Source organism: Temnothorax curvispinosus, unplaced genomic scaffold, assembly GCF_003070985.1.
Source record: "Temnothorax curvispinosus isolate PA1 unplaced genomic scaffold, ASM307098v1 QBEX01000615.1, whole genome shotgun sequence".
NCBI classification, from domain to species: Eukaryota; Metazoa; Arthropoda; class Insecta; order Hymenoptera; family Formicidae; genus Temnothorax; species Temnothorax curvispinosus.
The window spans coordinates 43,087-65,551 of record NW_020210395.1 but is presented as its reverse complement, the minus strand read 5'-3'; the positions used below and the strand labels follow the sequence as shown (position 1 = coordinate 65,551).

General features: G+C 37.8%; 3 protein-coding genes across 4 annotated transcripts; 2 read left to right on the top strand and 1 right to left on the bottom strand.

Annotated features, from left to right (window-relative positions):
- The first annotated feature begins 1,940 nt into the window (after positions 1-1,940).
- Positions 1,941-12,103, top strand: LOC112456293. The gene is made up of 12 exons (XM_025018751.1): positions 1,941-2,840; positions 3,001-3,340; positions 3,799-4,217; positions 4,462-4,781; positions 4,877-5,229; positions 5,380-5,783; positions 8,845-9,153; positions 9,264-9,600; positions 10,071-10,480; positions 10,699-11,015; positions 11,113-11,465; positions 11,588-12,103. The coding sequence occupies exons 1-12, from the start codon at positions 2,628-2,630 to the stop codon at positions 11,992-11,994; spliced, it is 4,182 nt and encodes a 1,393-aa protein (XP_024874519.1). The 5' UTR covers positions 1,941-2,627; the 3' UTR covers positions 11,995-12,103.
- A 383-nt stretch (positions 12,104-12,486) lies between these two features.
- On the top strand, positions 12,487-18,123 carry LOC112456234. The gene is made up of 8 exons (XM_025018646.1): positions 12,487-12,735; positions 14,863-15,055; positions 15,380-15,497; positions 15,594-15,704; positions 15,930-16,049; positions 16,310-16,594; positions 16,735-17,038; positions 17,277-18,123. Exons 1-8 carry the CDS (start codon positions 12,715-12,717, stop codon positions 17,382-17,384), a joined length of 1,260 nt encoding a protein of 419 aa, XP_024874414.1. The 5' UTR covers positions 12,487-12,714; the 3' UTR covers positions 17,385-18,123.
- LOC112456222 (spermine oxidase) lies at positions 13,049-22,127 on the bottom strand. 2 transcript variants are annotated; one of them, XR_003040929.1, is made up of 5 exons: positions 21,885-22,127; positions 20,699-21,239; positions 19,734-20,581; positions 14,256-14,377; positions 13,050-14,175 (listed from the first exon to the last, which is right to left on the bottom strand). XR_003040929.1 is itself a non-coding variant. In XM_025018636.1 (4 exons), the coding sequence occupies exons 1-4, from the start codon at positions 22,060-22,062 to the stop codon at positions 14,307-14,309; spliced, it is 1,638 nt and encodes a 545-aa protein (XP_024874404.1). In that variant the 5' UTR covers positions 22,063-22,127; the 3' UTR covers positions 13,049-14,306. The 2 variants fall into 2 exon arrangements, 1 of the variants encoding a protein (XP_024874404.1); XM_025018636.1 differs by having other exon boundaries at positions 13,049-14,377.
- Positions 22,128-22,465: the final 338 nt, after the last annotated feature.

The window sequence follows — 22,465 nt, the reverse complement described above, 5'->3', positions numbered from 1 at the left end:
AACAACCCGTATCAACAACTTTTTAAAAAGTAAACTTGATTGATAAAAATTTATCAATTGTACAATCAAAATAAAAGATCTGCATAATCTGCATAAATTGTTAAGATACGTCGCGTTAAGACAAACGCCTTTTACAGATTCAAATTGTGTATCGGTTAGATCATCATTAAAAAAGTGCATAGATATGCAAAATAATAAGAAAATTTTAGTTTTTTACTATACAATGAAGCAATTTAGGCTACAGGGAAGAACACGCTTTAAAAAAGTCATTTCTGACAAGTGCATTATTTCAATTTCATTTTTATTTTAAAAAGAAAATATTTTATAAAGCGGATTTTTTAAATCTTGCTATAAATTAGATTAGAAAGTTTTCTTGAATACTTATTAGAAATATATAAAGCACAAATATTTTTATAACTTATATATATAAAAGACACTTATTAATACGTACTATACAGAATTAATATATTTATAAAATAACATTAATTATTCTAATTTCTTCGAAACTATACTTTATTACTCTTTTTAATACTTTTTATACTTCCAAAAATGTTATAAATGCCGTAAATTGTTGTAAGCTTAGAATTTGTTTATGTAATTTTAGAATTGCGATATATTATATTATGAAAGAATTAAAATCCTGAAAGATTTATTCTTCTGCTTAAAAAAATTATAATTTTAGCTTGAAATAGGTTAATATTGAGCATTAAACATAGCTTTATCGATATACAGTTATAAAAAGATACACACTCGCGCGCTCGCGCCCGAGTGCCGAGTGCCCCGACGTGATTAATCGGCCGTGCGCGCGCGGGGCCCGGGGCCCGTTGGCGGCACGCGGGCAATGGCGGCCCGGGCAGCCGTGGTAGCACGTGGTGGTTAACGGAGGAAGCCGGGCGCGTTTTATGGTGGCTATGGTCATGGTGCCGTACGAGGTGCGCGAGCCGCAAGACCATGGATCACGGTACGTGCAACATCGACGTCGGCTGCAGCCTGCAGCATCAACATCTAGAGGACCGACGCCGACGGTCGCGTTCACTCGGCAGTCGTCTCCGGTAACTGTAGAATGGTTCGAGAGAGGAGAAACCAAAGGCAAAGAGGTGGTGGAAATCGACGCGATTCTTGCCTTGAATCGCGATCTGAACCAAAAGATGGGACCACGAACCGAGATATGTGCGCTACCGTCCTCGAGAGCAAGGCACTCCACCAGGCCCCGCGCGACGCGCGTCTATCCCAGTGAAAGCGGGTTCGAATAGGCACGTGTCACGTGTCACGACCGACGGGTCGCCGGGGTCGCCATTATCTTTATGCACATATTCCAATATTATCATTTACAAAAGTTTTCAAGTTTTGTCTTGCGTTTACAATGACATATTATATGTAGCTTTTTGTCACACGTATTATGTGAAAATTGATTCTCAGATTTAAGTATTTTTTAAATACAAGAGAGAAATAATTTCTTACCATTTTTCTAAAAGAAACTTCAAAATAAGTCATATCACTACACACACACGCGGGCGCGCGCGTGCATGCATGCCGCGTGCTCTTTCTCTGCATCTGTATATTCTCCTCTTGCATACAGAATTTCTTAGAAAAATCTTTCACAGAATTTATACAGGCACCAGTTAAACAAAAATTTTCATTTCTCCTTTTACTACGTAGTTTTATTTTTGTGATTTATTTAAAAATTGTACTTGCATAAATAATGTATTATTAATCGTTAAGTAACGGTTTATAATAATTTTCATTATCGAGGAACAATTTATCAAAGCCGAGTTAAGTACGTATACACGTTAATCGCGACGTGACGAGTTATATGTGTATGTGTATATTTGTTATATTATATATGCGGTGTGTGTATATATACATATATATCTATATGACTATAATTTATTGATTATTAATAATGCAAGTGAGATCTTTGTTTATCATATTTTGATTTTCAATATAAATTTCAATTGCTTGAAGAGATATTTGATGAGAAAAGTATGACAATGGAATATTATTATTTGTTATATAAATTACATTTGTTATAATTTGTGTTAGAAACTTCCTTGCACGTAGTTTTTGGTAAATGCTTGAAATATTTGTAGTAACGATATATTGAGATTTATGAGCATTCTTATATAAGTATACAACTATACACATATTCTTTTTTTTTACGCTAAAGATTTTTATGGTTGCATTTTTTTTCCAGTCTTGTTGCAAAACTAATCAATGATATAAAGACCAAATAAGTTGAACGAAGTATTTTGACGCAGACTTGGACAGACATTTCGGTAGATTTTGATAAACGAAATATATTTTGAATTTAATAAAGGAAAGAAAAAGAGCAACGTGTTTTTTGTTTGTTTGTTTGTTTGAAATAAATAACGCGAAGTGAAGGTGATGAGCAAATACGAATCCCGGATTTCTATCGTGTCAAAGGGTAGACGATTAGGGATTGTCGATTACCAAATAAAGATACGTATTACACAAACAACGGAAAAATTGGTCATTATCGGTATGCTGGTTACCTAATGGGTCTCATAATCTTGCACTCCGAACTTTTGTATCTTTTTCGTCGATAGAGAGTATATAAAGGAATTGACGAGTAGTGCTGGCCGATCCTTCGCGAAGCAAGCACGAGGATGAAAGCGATTGCGTTGCTTTTGGCTGCGGCGTGCCTGGCTCATGCCACGCAGGTGCCCTCCCACACCGCTGACAAAACATATCTGATCAAGCAGAAGAGCATCTACGAGCTCTTCTGGCACGTCGACCAGCCAACCGTCTACCATCCGGAACTCTACCAAAAGGCGCGATCCTTCAGCCTCGAAGATAACATCGCTTCTTTCACAGACCAGGTATTTTTATTAGCATCTATAAATAAAAAGAAGTTATTTTCTCATGCACGCTCTTTTTTTTGTATCGAATGAGAAACCGTTAAAATTTCGTACAAGTTTCGTGGTTGACGTTAATAGATGAAATTTTTCTAATAATCCGTATGTTGATTTGTCGTTGTAGGCGGCGGTGACCGAGTTCCTGCAGCGATGGAAACACGGAATGCTCCCACGGGGAGAAGTGTTTTACGGAAGTCATCCTCAGTATTACAAAGAAGCGATTTGCCTCTTCCGTGTTCTATATTCCGCCAAGGACTTTGACACTTTCTACAATACTGCCGTATGGGCACGCTTCCACGTGAACGAACATATGTATGTATACGTGTTGAGTATCGTCGTGTTACATCGCCCGGATACCAAAAACATCCGTCTACCCCCGATTTACGAGGTGGTCCCACATTACTTCTTCAACGAGGACGTTTTGCATAAGGCCTATCGTATCGCGATGGGTGACTCGCACGCAGGTTGGTCACATTAGTCGAGAACCAAATATATATATATATATTACGTTCGTGACATAAAATAGTCTTATAGACGAATAATATCTTTCTTCAAGAGCTTTCCCCCATATCTGCTTTCTTAAATTAAATTATTTAGAAATATATTTATACATTGTTTAATAATTTTTACATTCTTCCACGGAGAGAAATAAAAAAATCAATGTTACAATATATTCCGATATCTACTTCTTTCTATCTTGAACACGTTATGAGCAATATAACCGATATATTGAGCCACAATTAGAACATTATCTTTCAGATTTAAAATTAGCAAGCATAACAGCACGTTATTTTTTGGAAACGGATGTTTTATAAATTTCTCTTTTCTAAATTAACAATAAGTTAAATTAGATAGTGTAACACTTAAAAGAAATGTTAGGTATTAATATTAAAATTCTGATCAAAACTATTTTGCTCGGTAGGTGTGAAGAAGACAGTCGGTGGTGTAGATTATTATTATATTCCTTCCAATTACACCACTTGGTATATGGGTGGAGATGAAATGTCGGAACAACAAAAATTAAGCTACTTCATTGAAGATATTGGTTTAAATGGTTTCTACTTTGTAACGATTCACGACTTCCCAGTCTGGATGAATAGCGTTCGGTATAACATGCCCCAACACATTCGCGGCGAATTGTATATGTTTAGCCACAAACAAGTGCTGAATCGTTACTATTTGGAAAGACTGTCCAACGATATGGGTGAAATCTCGTACGTCGATGTGAATAAACCTGTCGCTCCTGGTTACTACCCGATGATGCATCATCACAATGGATTGCCGTTCCCACAACGTCCTGTTGGTTCCGAGGTTCCTCTCCACGCGCACAAACATGTCCAGGTTGGTAAAGCTGCAGTTTCTTCATCAAGAAGGCGTATTATCAAGTATCCGAGCCAAGCATAAAAAATTTGTACAAAAATTTGTACAAGTTTTTTCAATAGGCATCGAGAGAATATTTCCAAGATAGGATGATAGGATGATATATTTTCGATCTAGGTGTCTTTAGGTATCTCAGTTGTCTAAAACGTTTGTTAACAATAATAGATTGATTAACGTGTGACGCGTCTGCAACACTGTCCCACAGGCCATACAAGATGCCCACACTCGCATTTCCGACGCCATCGACAAAGGCTACGTCATTGATGCGCATGGCAAACATATCGACATTTACCACACCGTAGACGGTTTCAACCATCTTGGCAACGCGATACAGGGCAATGCCGATTCCGTCAATCCTGCATATTATGGACGTTTGGACTATTTCTACAGAAAGGTCCTCGGCATGGGCCCGGTCGAGGTCACCAAACACATGGCACGTCCTACCGCTATCGAACTCTTTACCACCAGCTTAAGAGATCCCGTCATCTATGGAATCTACAAGAACATTGTCACTTACTGGATGAGGTACGACGAGTCTGCAAATCATATATAATGCATAATCCGGCCGATGTATGACTTGAAATTATTTTTATTTAACCGACGTATGTCGTCTCCCGCAGGTATAAGGAACACTTGCCGAGCTACACGCACGAGGAACTTGCTTTCCCGGGTGTGACGATCGAATCCGTTACCGTTGACAAGCTGTTGACTTTCTTCGACCACTTTGAATCGTTGGTCAGCAATGCCGTATCGGTGCGCAGCCACAAAGAAGCTCAATCCATGGTGATCAAGGCACGTCAGTATCGTCTCAACCATAAGCCTTTTACCTATCACATCACCGTCAACAGCGACAAGAATGTCAAGGCGGTCGTTCGCATCTTCCTTGGACCTAAATACGATGTTCACGGCCACGAATTGGATATGAGCGAGAATTACATGAACTTCATCGAGATGGATCAATGGAACGTTGACCGTTAGTATCCCTTTTGCGCACGAAATCTTTCCTCGATTTCAAAACGACTTTTCTCAATCAATCGATATTACGTCCGATCTTTTCGATCTTTATTTCAAATAACTTCGTAACTGTTGATTTGGTGTACGTACGTTTGATTTCGCGTTACAGTGAAACCTGGAACCAACAAGATTGAGCGCAATAGCTACGAGTCCATCTACGTCGTTCCGGACGAGGTGCCAAGCGAGGTTCTGTACAAGAAGGTGGTGAAAGCTATCGAGGGTGGCGAGACTTTCACTTATCCAGGCCAGCTTTACGGTTTTCCCGACCGTTTGGTACTTCCTAAGGGCAAGAAGGAAGGCATGCCGTTCAAACTCTTTGTGAGCGTTTCGCACTTGGATGAGACGCGAGCCATCAAGGTGACGTCCCCTGTCTGGGGTCCAAGCGTGATGGACTCTCGAGCAATGGGATATCCGCTCGATAGACCGGTTCACACCTTCAACTTCACCGTACCCAACTTCTACACGAGGGACGTTCTGATTTACCATAAGCCGGCGGAAGAATTGAATCTCACCGTATAAAGCTCGTCGTCACGTTGCCCCGCTACCGCGCGCGCATCATCGAATGATAGTTTCGCACTTACATACTTTGTCCACTTATATAGTTATTTAACACGTGCGATCGCCGAAACAACAACTCGGATCGCGCTGACAAGAAAAGAGATGTACAAATAAGAGAACAAATGCGCGTGTACTTAGCGTTTTCCATCATCGAATGTTTTATGTGTAACCATTTCCGCGCTGCGACAAATCGCATCTGAAATAAATTTAATAGAAACATCCTTTACCATTTATTTCTGTCTTGGCTTTCTCGCGTTTAAATTCTATTCTGGTCGATCCTTTATTCCCGAATCGATCTTCTATTTAAATCGTGATCTATTAGAATAAGAAAGAAGAAAGTTTCAAGCTATACTTATCTCTTATCAGTTTCTCCTCTGCTTTTTATTTCTACTCAAAGCGATACATAGATATGATGAGAGCAAGAGGACGAAGTTTAAAAGAGAAAACATGGAATAGCGCGAGGAGGAACGACAAAAAATACAGAACGAAATATTGAACCAATCATCTCCACTGCGTATGCGTAATACGTATAAATATGACGAACAAAAAATAATTTTTTTAAATTCTGATATTTCAAGATGTAATATTGCATGCGCGACAGATAGATAAGTATGCGAGTTATAGCCATTGCAAATATATGATAATAATACACGATAAATAAATTCTTTCAATAGAAATGTGGATTTCGTACTTTTTATGTAAATAATACATTTCGAAATAACGTGTATTATATTTTACGTATACACGTTATAGCATGCATGCAAGAACATGATTGACATATTTACTTCGACACAAATGATAAATTTTATCGGTTGAACGTAGTGCAAACATTTAAACGTCGTCATTATTTCCAAAAATCGTTAATCATTATTTTAAAAAATATTTTTGATATCTATAAAATAAGTACGTATCATTATTGATCTTATAAAACTAACGATTATTAGATTCGTCAACGGACGATTTATCGTTAAAAGATTCAAATTTATTTACGTGTCGTTTATACCTGATTGAGTCTTAATGAATGATGTATGTATATTGTACAAAATTCGAGCGACTAGTAATTTTGATTTAAAATGTTTAAAAAGAGCATATAATCGTATGCTCAATACGGTATTTTGTGCATCTACTATATCTATTTTAGTTTTGTGGATTAATTTATTTTTGTATAATATACCGTCGTCAAATGTCATTGTTAAGAGACACAAATGATTATATGCTTTATGCTAACTCAATTATACGCAGTCAAGATGGCACAGCGGCGCGGGCTTATTTAGTTAGTGCTTATCATGGGTCATAAAACGAGGACATCTTGAGGCTTATTAATTATTCTACGAACGTTCAGATACGACCTTTCGAGACGGCGGCATACTTAATTAATCGCGTATTTTTTTTCCATCATCTAAGCACAGCTGTTGCGCTATCGATCTATTGTACAAAATTTTTACCGCCGACGACGCGACGCGTTAATCGTGCTGCATGAAATAAGTGTAGGTATCTATTGTCTATCAAATTTCCAAGTATAATACCTACGCACGTGACATTCACTAACAACAGTTAAGAACAAAGCGAATCGTTTGTTTTGATTTATATATTATTCCGCCGTATATGCAGCAGATTTTCAAGTATATCAAAGAAATTTCTTATTTACCTTACGAAAAACGTTCTTGTAATGTACTTGGTATAGTTATAATATATAATTACATTTATATAAACAAATAAGTAAAATATATTTAACACGTTATTACTTAATTATATTGACTCTTTAACTTTTATTAATGAGTATGTATTAGCTAGAGCATATATGTATATCACGATGTGAAGATATAAACCAGGCTGGTAGGAATATTTCACTATCTTATAGCAAAATGGAAAGATAAATATTTATAAAATAATTTAATCTTACAAATAAAAAATTAAAAATTTTTAACTGATAAATCCAAAAGTTATACTAATACGTAAGCGATTTTTTATCAATAAATTATGTATCGCGTCTCATGTCAAGTTCAAAATTATAGATAGAGTTTGAAAAACAACATTTTAAAAAAGAATTCTATGAGGTCTATAAAATTGTATCGCGCGAGATCTAGATACTGAAACTGAATGAAATGATGTAGATACTACTTGATGTATGTACATAAGACACTCTTATAGTTTAGATTTGAGTCAAAATAAGTCATGTGATCATGCGTGATTAAAGCACATTATTTGTAATATATATTTGTATTTGTGCAGTTACACGTAATCTTGTGTTAGCGTATTCCTTAAGGGGACAGTTTTTAAGCATTTTAGCCTGCATTCGTTATTGGAAATACGATCCACACTGCGATAGAACTTGCGCAAACGTATACTCTCGTGTCGATCGCGATTAGGTGTGTTTGAAGATATATCCCGCGTGAGATGACCTCTTGCACGAGAACGAATCTTTTCAGCTTTCCGATTAACGATATATTCGTTTTAACAACGGCGTTTATCTGTTGGCGCGACTGCTAGGCATAACCGCAGTTAACCACAGAGAAATCATTAGTATATATGACATATATATATATATATATATATATATATATTGGGTGAACCGTTTATTGCCGCCTCTTATTCTTAATCCTCTTCGCCGCGGATATGTTGAAAATTAAGAAAGGCTGCATTTATATATTACATGAATTAAGTAGACGTACTGTACCAAATACAACACTCAACAAGCTATCTTGTCGGAACACACAATGGGAAATAATCATAAATTAGCAAATAAACTAGTCTATATCTATTAACCAATTAAAGATAATTGAAATTAAGTAAATAGTGATTAACTGCGAGATAAAAAACGGCGACTACGTTTATATTCATGATCACGATCTATTTGATAATAAAATCGATAGGAATAATACCTAATAGCATATTCAGCTGTCAGTGAGAATGTGTGAGAAATATGTACAAGAGCGAAGAGCTCGCCGATCCGATATCGAAAATGATTCGTTCAGTGCCCTTATGACCTATCGATTTGATTGCGCGCTCGACGTAGGTGTATAAAAGTGCGAGCGCGCGGCGTCGAGCGCCATTCAGAATTTTGATCTCGCCTACAATGGGTGTTGGAAAAGTTTGGGAAATGAAGTTCCTGGCGATATTAGTCGTCGTTGCGGCCATCAGCTTCAGTCTGGTAGCAGCCGACTATAATACCGTCAAGATCGCCGACAAGGAGTTCCTCCTTAAGCAGAAGAAAATCTATAATCTTCTATACTATATCTCGCAACCCTCCCTCGTGAATCCTTCATTGTACGAGGAAGGCCGCTCGTACAATATCGAAGCCAACATAGATTCGTATACTAATACGGTAAACATATATAGAATCATCCTCCCGTAATCATAATCGCATCAATACGTATCCTTCGGCACCTTTTAACAAATATTCATCCATATGGATCCCTTCGAATCGTTTTCCAGGCTGCGGTGAAGAACTTCCTCTATCTATACGAGTATGGCATGCTTCCTCGTGGCGAGCTCAACTCTCTGTACTATCCAAAGCTTCGGGAGGAAACGGAGGCGCTATTTCGCCTATTCTATTATGCCAAGGACTTCGACATCTTCTACAAAACGGCGCTATGGGCGCGCATTTACATCAACGAGATGCAGTTTGGTGAGGCCCTGTATACCGCGGTTATGCTCCGCGACGATACCAAGTTCCTTCAGTTGCCGCCTCCTTATGAAATGTATCCGTACGGATTCTTCAACTCCGAAGTACTCGAGAAGGCGCATCATGCAAAACTCTTCGGTAAACTTGGTAAGTTTCAATCAACGTTGTCCGTTCTTGCTACGTATGCTGAAACTTATGCTGAAAACCGGAAGTTTGTTCGCAAATTGAACAAAATAATGTATGCAACTTTCAAAAAGTCGTGCGATTTTTTTTATCGTAGATATTTATTTTCCATATAAATTTCAAGTTTTTAATTAAATCTTTGGTACGTAAGTGAAAAAAGGCCGTAACAACGTGTAGTTATTGTCTTAATCTTTAATTAGGTCAAAATCCGTGATTTTTTTAATCATTCGAGCCTTCTAAGATTATAATAAACTTTTGATATTGTAAAGTTACACGTCAACCGTTTTTTAATCTTTTTTTTTTTGTTTTCCATTAACGCATACTTGCGGTTACAAAGATTTAATTTAAAAAAATTACCTTTATAGATGTCTAGTACGTCAGTCTATATATACCCGTGTATACCTATATGATTTTAATATTGATATTTGACGTAGATTCGAACAAGTTTGGTGGCTACGACACCTACATCATTCCGGCAAATTATTCCGGATGGTACGTGTCGCGCGAGTACGATTTGGAACACAAAATTAATTATTTCACCGAGGATATTGGCTTGAACGCTTTCTACTTCTACTTGCGGCAAGACTATCCGTTCTGGCTAAAGGGCGAAGAATTCGGCTTGCAGAAGAATCGCGGGATAGATTATCTTTACGGTCACAAACAATTGCTGTCCCGTTATTATTTGGAGCGGTTGTCCAACGACATTGGTAGAATTGAAGATTTCGATTGGCACAATGAATTCTACGTCGGATACTATCCGACAATGACCTATCACAACGGATTGCCGATGCCACAGAGACCGTACTGGAGCAAATTCCCCTACTACAAATACAAGTACATGAAGGTGCGGTTTAGCTTTATAGCCTTACTACTAAAAGAAGAACGTTGACCGCGTAGGATACGTTATATCTTGCGTTATCTCGTGATATAGACAGAAAAAATGCTTATTAAGATTGCTCATTTTATTTTTTGTTTTTGCTTTTGCTTTTGTCATCCAATGCAACTGCAGTGGGCGATACGTACAGCGAGTGAATATGAATTAATCTGTTGCCGCACTTTTAGGAAATAGAAGACATGGAATCTCGAGTATCGGCGGCCATTGACTCCGGATTTGTCTTGGACGCAACTGGCAAAATGATCAACATCTACACACCCGAGGGTCTCAACATCCTTGGCAACATCCTCGAGGGCAACGTGGATTCCTGCAATCCCGATTTTTACGGCAGCATCGATCTCTTTGCGAGAAAGATTTTTGGATACAACTTGGAGCCGTCAACTCCCTACCAGATTGTGCCCAGTGCCCTCGAGTTTTATAGCACGTCCATGAGAGATCCCGCATTCTATCGTTTCTACAAAAGAATATTGTCTTACTATTACAGGTATTACCTAGTAAGATAGATAAGATTCTCAGACAAGTGGTTAACCCTATTAAAATGACAACCTTCTTTCAACACGACGAATATGATTGATTTTTAGGTACAAAATGCATCAAAAACCGTACAACAAGGACGAAATCGTCTATCCCGACGTGAAGATCGAGTCCTTCGTCGTAGACAAGTTAATTACCTATTTTGATCAGTTCGACACCTCGATCAACAACGGTTTGATGATCGACGACGCGAAGGAAGCTGAGAAGACGTTGATCAAAATTCGCCAATATCGTCTCAATCACAAACCGTTCAGCTTCCATCTCGCTATCAACGCCGAGAAATCTATGAAAGCCGTGATACGCATTTTCCTCGGACCAAAGTATGACATTCATCACAAACTGTTGGATTTCGCTGAATACGCGAAATACTTTTATGAAATGGACAACTGGATAGTCGATCGTTAGTATCTCGTGATTTAATTCCTTGCTACGTATACGATCGAACTTGATTCCTGTATACATATATATGTATAGATGTAAGAAAAAAAGGTTTTAATTCGATCCTTTCTGTGAACGTTACAGTGAACGCCGGTGCGAACAAGATTGTTCGAAACAGTCAAGCGTGCTTCTTCGCTATACCCGATCCGGAGCCGAGCGAGATATTATACAAGAAAGTGCTCAAGGCTTTGGACAATTCCGATTCCTTCTCGTATGCGGAAAGAATCTACGGATTTCCTGAGCGGCTGCTCTTGCCCAAGGGCAAAAAGGAGGGTATGCCGTTCCAGATCTTCGTGTACGTCAACCCGGTCGAAGGAGAACCGATCCCTTACATGTCTCGCGTGTTTGGTGGTTACAAATTCGATAACAAGCCGTACGGATTCCCCTTGGACAAGCCTGTTTCCAATTTCCGCTACGATGGATCTAACATGCTGTTGAAAGACATTATGATTTATCACAAAGACGAGACAGAGCTGAATGTCACTTATTAATCGCTATTTACGTTAAATATTATCTCATTATTTGATTCAATATATAACCAATGTCGATATTCTAAACGACAACGTGTCGAAATAAAGTACGTATATTTTGTATAATTTACACTGAAAAATTTTACCAACACAAACACGTAATAACAATAACAATTATCCGCACGATTAAAAACCTAAAAAATTTCTACTCGCGATTACGTACGGACGACTATTCCTTCGTTTCGTTGACTTGTGCTCGGATAAGAGTTCACCATTTAGTTTTAATAATAAATCATAAATAGGAAATAAAAACACGTGCTTTTTAAGTAACACACGAAGATGTCTTTATACAGTATACGTCGTCGTTTGAAAATTCGTTTCCTCTCAAACAAAATTTAATACCAAAAAATATATTGTAGAAAATTTTTGCCTTATTTCTTGCGATTTCGGTCGTACTCTGTATTATATTCGTGGTCTTTAACGGACGGCGGCGGCGGCGGGCTGAATACCGAAGTCCGTTCCTCTACCGCACAACGCGGACGGTCAAATACATGATCGAGGTGAAGGTAAGTTGGCTCCTTGAGCGGCGCGATGAGGGTGACGAGAAATTCAGTTTTGCTATGACCGTTGGCTGGTAGACAGGCCCGACCGGCTCGCGAGATAGTCTCGAGAAACTCTTAATAGCCGCGGCTATTGCAAACGGAAATTTCTTCTTCGACCTTTATAGTGGATTAACACGCCATGGAATTTCGCATATTTGTCGTAAGTTACGAATATTATTTTTATCATCTACTCTTTACGATCATATTCAGATTAAACGAATCATGTGGCGTGCCTCAACTTCATCTTTGGACGCATCTTTGACAAATTTAATAGCAATGTTTTCTCAACAAAAACTTGACACGTAGGCATCAATATTACTTCTAACTTTTTATTATCCATACGTCGAAATAAAAGGTAAAATAAAAAAGATAACTCTAAATACTCTGACAAAGAAATTTAATTAATAAATTAAATAAAAAAAATTTTAATCTATTTTCAAAGCTAAAGTTTATTGTGTGTAAATAATTCATAGATTCTCAAACACTTCTGTTATTTAAACTCTAAGAATCTGCGGGTGAAAGCAAGAAAAATATAAAAAAGTCAGTTGTATATATGAGAACGACGTATAAAAAATTTAATGCACGTAAATTTAATGAAAGGAACAATTAATTATCAACGCGTCTCATATGATCGTCCGTGTGCTATTATATCTTTTTTGTAAAAGTGACGCAATATTCGAGGGAGTTTTTTTGAAAACAGGTACAAACGTACCAGAGGCCATTTAATGCAAATAAATCACAGCGTCAGAAATAAACCAAAATGACAATTTTTTGAGTCGCGTTATTCTTGAAGCAAACTCGCGACGGATATATTCGCGCGAACGTCAGCAATCTACGGCCATGTCCCGCTAAATAAATCGAGTCTACCGTTTCTGTCGATACCGGTTCGGAGACGTCATTGTCCTAGTAACTGTATCGGCACTTCCTAACGCTCGGATCTACTGCAAGAAAGTAGAACGGACATCCACCTTTTGCAACGGGAAGAATTCTTACGTTAAAAAATCGTCAAATTCCATCGATAAATTTACACGGTAGTTTAATCAGAGACTCACTAGTTAATAATTACATCTTCCTATACGCATCGAGTATGCTGGAAGTAAACCGGGCTATCGCGCGCGCACGTTACGATTCACGCAGACAATAAAGTTAATCACAGACAAAATATGAATGATTTTATATGGATAGATGTTGCCGATAATATTATTTCGCCAATCGACGAGAAATCGACAGAAGCTCTTTCCTATCTTCCTATAAGTGAGACGGTAGATTTATTTTATTGAGCGCAGTGCATTGCTGTTGCGCAAGATTGGTCTCGATTAGTTTATCGTTTTATCATATTATACATATCTACGATACTTGAACCAATGGTTCCTGCTTCTTAGCGTAAAAGAGTGAGAAGGAAAAATCAGTAGATTACCATTTGCTATGCGAACGTCTTTCTCAGCCTTAACAAAATTAATAGATAAACTCGCAACGTACAACAGGGTGTGTGATAAACTACATACTTTAGGGATGTCTCGGAAAGTTGAGAAGATGAGAAGAAGAAAAACATATGCGAGCATGTGTATACCTTGGTATTTTTCCTCCGAGTTCGTGGCCCCTGAATGTGTAAAAGAAGATTCGTCAGTAGAACGGTATAATGCCTCGGTTAGTAGGACAACACGCTCGAGTAACACGCACGTTATAAAATAGGCTGAACAGCCCGCAGCGAGAAGCGTGGACCGTGTACCGTTAGCATCGTACGCATACCTCGGTAACTACGAGGGAATATCTCGTAATCATCGCCGGTGCCGACGCGATACCTGTAACGTAATACCTGTTAGCCGTTATCCACTTGATATTCATTTATGTAAAAAAAAAGATTGACGTTGTAGCGGAAAGATGAAGACAATAAAAAAAGGATTGCGTGCGACAAAATCCAAGAATGTTATATAGATACATATATATATTATATACGCAATAATATAGTTATAGGTACACGTAGGTATACGTCATTTTCCGTCTCGTTTCTTACACGTATATAGAAGAAATTAATTCAAGTTCAACGTAGAGAGCTAGGTATTATTGAATTCTTCAGAATTCTTCAGAATTTTCTTCAGAAATTATCTCGGCTAATGTAATTTTTCGCGAGATATACGTACAATAATCAATCTTATTAAAGAGCAGACTAAACTTTTCGAGCGGAAAAGCGAGAAATATTTGCAATTTAATACATATACGTATCTATGCAACCACGTTAATGTACACATCAGTTTTTCTTTCGTAAAAACAAGATATTATCGTTTAGATGATACTCTTGTGTGCATCGTCGTATTCGGCCGAAGAGAAGTCCAAAAATACTAAACCGGTTGCTAACGACAACGAGTCCACGCGAACGGAAGAACCTCCGGAGGGATATTACGCGTTCGTCGAGTCACCGAACGCGGAACCACCCAGAGTTCGACCACCGCCCTACATTGACAGCGACAAAGAATGTTACGGTAGGTCCGAAATGTACGATAGTACGAGAAGCAAAGCGATACCTAAGACTAAAACTACGTACTGACAAAAACCGTTACATCGGCTTCGATATTCTTTTATAATACTATCATATAATAGCGTTTAACGTTTCGCCTGCTATAATTTACAAGAGAGTTTTGTTCCCGTATTTATTTGTCGCCGTCGGCCAAGTTCTAATAATAGTTGAATATCTGTATTTTTTAATAAATAAGAAATCACAGAAAGGCGACACGGACTTGAATCTCAGCACTTTGATTCTCAATACTGAGAATCAACGTTTTTATATATTGTTTTCTTATATATAGGTAGCGACAAGCATGGAAAAGGATTTGTTTCGATACATAATATCTGCGGAGATTTGAACAAAGGCTATATTCCACGGAATCCGATGAACCAATATGTAAATGGCTCGTCGTATCCTTTGTAAGTGAAAAATAAATCAAGTAAATTTAGGAGAGATCAGTATTTTTAAACGATCTTATTTAATTAACACGTTAATAAGTAAAATTTTTTCCGCAGCGCACTGATAAAGAATCATACTCTCAAGTTCCTCAGTAAGGCATTACCGATTCTCAAGGCTGACGATTCGCTGCCAAAGGTCGCCAAAGTGCATTCATTGTCGCAAAATTCGTAAGTAGTCCAAATGTAACGTTGTCCATAAATTAAGTTTCAACGATACATATATCGTCTTCATATTTCTGTCGTATTTTCACTCAATTTTTTAAATAAAGATATATACATGATATATTGTTTTTTCTTTTTTTTTATAAGTAAATACTACAACATTTATTATGTATTAAATTTTTTTCTTAATACCGGATGCCGGTCAAACCAGCTAATAATCTCTCCTCGTAGTGTTGACACAGACGACGAAGAAAAACATGGTAGAAGCAAAAGATCTAGTCCATTGGATTCGATTTTACCCACAGACTCCACGCGAAATGGTCGCAAGTTTTGCGAAAACGGTAGCGGAGTGTAAGTATATTTCACTATTTCAAAAGTTTCAAATTTCAACGTTCACGCATGCATATATTAGATTCGCAATATTAGAGAATCAGGCATAACGGACTATTTTATTTGCGAATCTTTTAAGGAACACAACATTACGCGAGTAGTACGAAGTAACGAGGGATCGACAGTATTTAACGTATACATGAGTTTTTGAAAATGGAGCTTCCATCTTAGTAGTATCTTAGTATTAATAATGTTGTTTGTTTCTTTATCCTGACAAACAGAGTGTGCATGTTGTATAAAGCGATCCAAGGCGAGCCGATCGCATCGTCAGCATCGGCCATCGAACGCCGGGATGAACCTTCGTCCGTGACGTCCGATTATCGTCGAGGAGAACGCGTGCCATCGCAGGAGAAAACGGAGTATACGGGCCCGCCGACGCCGTGTCCAGCCAAAGTCGAGTACGCGACTCCGGTCTTCGCCAAGAATTACCAAGGTGTCTGGAGATACGTGGTGCAGATACCTTACGAAGGTTACTTTACGCAGACGATCGAGCTCACCAGATGCATGTAGGATTTCCTTCGGATCGTCCTTAATTCGATTTGCAGAATTATCAGCACGAACCGCGCGCGCGCCTAAAGTTAAAGGTTTACGTAAGGGTAGTATATTAATATTTAAACGTGTAAAAGTCTTCGTCGTTGCGTTGCAGGCAATCGAGATGCCATTTCTTGGATGGTGGATGCTTATCGTCGCCGAGATGGACGAGTCTATTGGTCGCCGAAATATTTTACCCAGACACGTTCCTAGAGGAGAATCAAGCGACTGCTCCCGGTTCTAGTATCGGATCTGGTACTCGAGATCCTGTTGCCGGGTCGCCACCACCGGTTCACGATTTTCAAAATTATCAGCAATATTTGCAGAAACGCGCGAGCACGGGAGAGGCGCGTAACAGTGGTGGTAACAGTGCTCAGCAACATCACTGTGACGGTGTCGACGAAATGGGTTGCTTCCAAGTAAGAGCTAAATCTTGACCTTTTTTATCTCGCATCTCGCTTACGCTACTCTCTTTCGGTACGCGAGCATCACTTTTTACAAAGCGCACGTGTTTTCAAAACTTATATAGTTTCTTTTTTAATTGTTCTCTGCGGCCGACATATCTAACATATCTCATGTTATAAAATGTTATAAAAGTGAACAAAAATCTTTAGTAGATTTATTCATTTCTTGTATCTTTGTTATCCTCTCTTTTAGGTACGGCTATATTACGACTGGTTCTTGGTACCGGGAAGCTGTAAATGCTGGCGGCCGGATTACTTCAATCGATACGTTCGTCGCAGCGGTTCCAACGTCGAATTATGATGACGTTCGCACAAGGATATGTATTTTGCATCCCGATAAAATATCACGTTGCTTTACAAGCGATCACTTTAATCGTCGCTAGATGAGCGTACCAAGTTGGAGCGCGTTACTCAAGTCATTTCAACGATCGCGCATAGTCAAACATTGGCACGTCTGCTTATGCGACATCTTTTTCGCTCATGCGTTATAGGCGCCGTTGACACGTATTCGATATTAGTTTCTTTATCACACGTAAGTGTGATATAGCATTACACAATAGTTAAGCTATAAAATCGAATACATTTGATTACATCTTTGATCCTTGATGTAACCATTTGTCGTCATAACATAATGGTCATGTATCGGCTCAGGTTTAACCATACGAAAAAATATGAATTTTATACATTATACATTTCGTAGACTAAATAAAAGAAGCACGTAAAGAGGCAACATGACGAATAAATAGAAAAAAATATTGTGATACAAAAAAGTATTATTTCCAGATATAATATGCTAAAAGAAATAATGGTTTCAGACATAGAAATGTAAACCTTTATCTCTTTTTATACTGCCTATTAAATTGATACACAAAATTATCATCTGTACGATCATTTTCAGTTATAAGAGTAACGTTGAATAATATTTTATTACGTGTTTCATCAATATTTTATTGCAGTGCTACAGTGATACGTAGTGTAGTATTCAACATTAAAATAATAATTATTATGAAATTATCATCAAATCAATGTGTGTGTGTGTGTGTGTGGCATTATAATAATAATTATTATATTACACTATTATTTTTTCGCGTGCGTGCATATGCGTACACACACGCACACGCACGCAAGCGCAAGCACGTGAAAAAAACACACACACACACACACACATATATATATATATATATATAGTATAAATTATAACAACTATTAATTAAATAAAGAAAAATAATTTTTCTCTTGTTTAAATTATTTCTTTGATAACACGTAACAGATTATTCAGTTGAAAATAGTCATAAAATTATAAAGCTATATTCGTAATCATGGCAAAGAAATAAAATATATCATGTGAAACAATGTTATATGTATCAGTTATAATATACAAATTATTTGCTGTTTTCTTTTCCTCAATACGATAAAAAGCCAATACACGTGTAGCATTAAACATGTATGTTCTAAAAAAATAATTCGATAGATTAATTTTATATCTCAAATGCTAGAATTATAATATCAAAGAAACATAACCCACGAAACACGACGTTCATTAATAAACAATTACTTTTATTTTCATTAATTTCGTGAATTTACACATGTATGTTATAATCGGACTATTTCAAAAAGATAGATGTTTCGAATCTTCTTCTTTCATTTAACATTTTAAAGATTAATACTAATACTCAATCTATGGCACATACGTGCTTCTAGAAACGTAAAATACGTACATGAATACCAGTTCTACCTCGTAGAACTGCAATGTTTCAGTATCGTGCGTGATACACGTTGTTATATTGTTATTCTTTATCAAATACCTTTTTATATATCTCACGTTCAATGACTAGATTAAAGTCGATCCCTAATGGAACCTTTTTTTTCTAAACGATAAGTACAATGTATAATAATAGGTGATAATAAAAAAGTCAAGCAAGCGAGTACGTCGCATCTGAGAATAAATGCAAACGAGGAAATTAAGAATAAAAAGTATACGCGGCACTTTCAAAGAGAGAGTTCTTTATAAATCTCAATAGTTCATTCACATTATGTATATGTATATCCAAATATACATATATACACAACACATGAAAAGACTAATATTGTTAGAAATGTTGTTATGTTTCGCGCAAATACTTAGGCTTATATCTTTGAATTCGATTTGGTAAACTATATTATCTACACGAGTTTTTATAGCAACGAACATATCGGTTCGTTCGGTTTTATAAAATAAACGTTTGCATGAACACGTACCATTGTTCGTCATCATTTTCAAGACATTCTCACATCTAAACCTAAATATTTTCACCGAATATATTCGTGTCATTTATAACATTTGTGACATCGTCGTATACGATGTCGCCTATACACAACTTCGATATCCTATCTAAGCTTTATTCGTTATTCGTTATTTTTTTAAGAGTTATTATAAATGCACATGTCACCCACGTGTACGTGTAAAATCTTAAAAGCTGAAGAAGCACCATTATGTACATAATGTAACGTGTAAAATGACACGTGTCTCACTACACTCTTATATTTACAAGAAGAAAGCACGTGCACAAACGTAAACGCGTATGTATATCGGCCTAAATATGTCTATAAACGTCTTTACGCGTCACACATTTTCTTTCTTGAACAAATATACATTAATTTAAAGAAATACCTTGTATCCACGAGCTGAGATCGCTAGTATCTTCGCAACTAAGATTCAACGCGTGCTTCTCACTTTGTTTGGTGCCCAATAGTACGTCAGCCGCTGTTCGACCAGTCAAGTACGCCCCGTGTACCGTACTATAGAACGAGGAATGGGTATGTTCGCCCGCAAATGCCACCAAAATTTTCACCGTTTCGTCAGTCTCGTTTTCCGTTTTCTCCTGAACCAACGGCTCGGCCAAACTCCTGATATCCAGTTGACTCGCTCCGACAGCCATCGCGGTGTAAGAACCTCGCGTATAAGGTTGAGAATGCCACGTGGTGCGCAAACAGTTCTTCGGAGTCGGTACAAAGGGATCATTGAGGAATCGCCGTAGGATCGTTGTGCACACTTCTGCCACCTGAGTGGTACTCAGTTTTTCCATGTACTCCGCCGCGCGACCGGATATCCAACCGAGCAGCAACGTGTCCGAGATCTTGATGAACGAATATATCTTCCTGAACCAGGTCTTGCCGATATCCCGCTTCTCCGTCTCGGATAATCGCTCGTCATCCCAGAGGAGCATCACTTCCGATACACCGGGATTTAGGAAAGGTCGTTCGTACTCGAGAAATATTTTATTCACTGTACCGAACATCAGTCTGTTTATCGCTTCGAGTTTATATGCGGGCAACGACGGTTCGAACATATCCTGAGCTGTCCGTTTTAAAACGCCCAACGGTAACGTACATATTACATGCTCCGCGGTGATCGTCTTTCCATTTTCACATTGTACTTCTATAAGGCTATTATTCGATTTAGAAACAGATTTTTCCGTAAGACCGACATCGTCTTGGCGACACTTTTGTTTTTGCCATCTAAAATAAACGGAATAACGTTAATATTACAGTCTTTTTATATATAACATATATGTATATTAGAATGCATTTTCTCGCTCCTCGAATATAAATATTTCGTGCAACGTATAAATTCACCTAATCTTTGTTACGGCATGCTTGGTAAGAATACGGTCCTTTGGTATATGTTTCGAAACTGGCTCCAATATAACGCTATACCCGTTCGGAAGACTGATATTACCACCTTGAAGCTCGTCGTAGGAGCCCATCTCCAGGAGATCCACGTCGTCCATACTGTCGCAGCCTGTGACGCAGGTTTCTCTCTTGAGTAAACAGTCAAAGATCAGTTGTCTTACTCTTCGTTGCTCAGGTGGCAAAGACGACAGATAAATCTCTGCTTCCAGGGCGATGTGCGCCCCTACGCTGGTTATACCATCCGGTGGACTATACGTGCTTAAGAAGTATTCTTCGCATCGTCGCAAAAAGCATACGTAAGCCTCATAAATCTCTCGCAACACGGGAAATGGCAACTGTTTCCCATCTTCCAATGCTGCCACTACTTTGTGAGGTTTCGGCACGTGTACAATGTCTATTAAACCATTCGCCATCGCCAACTCAAACATGGGATTACCTAATACTCCATGAATCCAGTTTGCTCCTAACTCAACTTTTTCATTGCCTGGATAAGATAGACGGGGAAAAAAACTTATATATATTCTGTATACTGTGACAGTCTTTTATCATTTTCTTAAACGAATGGTAGCAGTAACATCTCATTTTACTTGTATACAGAGAAAATGAATGTCTTACAGTCTGTTGTGTTTCAGACTTAAATAGTCAAATAAAATTATTTTATATTATAAAAATAATAAAATATACACGTGTGATAAAAAGACTTTTCACAAAAGATTTGACAAATATATTTTCTTTTTTTAAGTTTACCAAATGTACAAACAATATTTTTCCATTTACACATGAACTTGTATATTCAGATCAATGCCCTACAAAATCCATCTAAATGTATGTTACTTCAAAAGCTCATCCTATAAGTAAATAAATAGGTATATCTTGTAAAACTACTGATTCTATTCCGTCTTTCATCTTCTCTATCATCACATATACATATACCTATAATTGACAAGAATTTGTACACATTGAAATGTTATGAAAGTAAGCATTGATTTTAAATCTCCTAATGTATTACTGCTATACGTATAGACTCGGTCACTTTAACTTTCGGTTATATCACCGAGCAAATAAATTTAGAAGCGAGTTAAAGTTAAACACTTTGTCACAAGATAAGAAGAGGTTAGGCTAATCGTACCGAGTTGCACCGCGATGATTCGTCCACCTATGCGTCCGCGCGCTTCGACCATGAGAAAATCCGTCTCGTTGTTCTTCAATAAATGAGTCGCCGCCGACAATCCAGCCATACCGGCACCAATAATCAAGATCTTACATGACAGTCGGTCATCCTCCGAATTATTCGTAGATTCCGCCATGTTCGTTACATATGATATCAGCAATCGGCTATCACGGCATTCGGCTGTCAAGCGGTTCAGGCTCGTCTCACACACACACAGACACAAGTCACAGCTGTAATCACACACTACACTACACCACACAGACACATGGCATACACACATGTGTGTGCGTATGGTTTCTCTCTCAGGAGCCAGCAGAGGTGCCAGTGTATATGGGGTCTATTCTGTTTACCTGAACTTGGTGCTGAACTTCTGGGGGTCGATTCTGTATCTTTGGAAAAGGTGAAAATTACAAAAGTGAACAGATTTACTAGATTTCGACAAATAAAATTGTAGATTCTCTAGTGAATTTCCTCACTTTTGTAATTTTCACCTCGTCCCAAGATACAGAATCGACCCCCTGGGTCACTTCTGGCACACT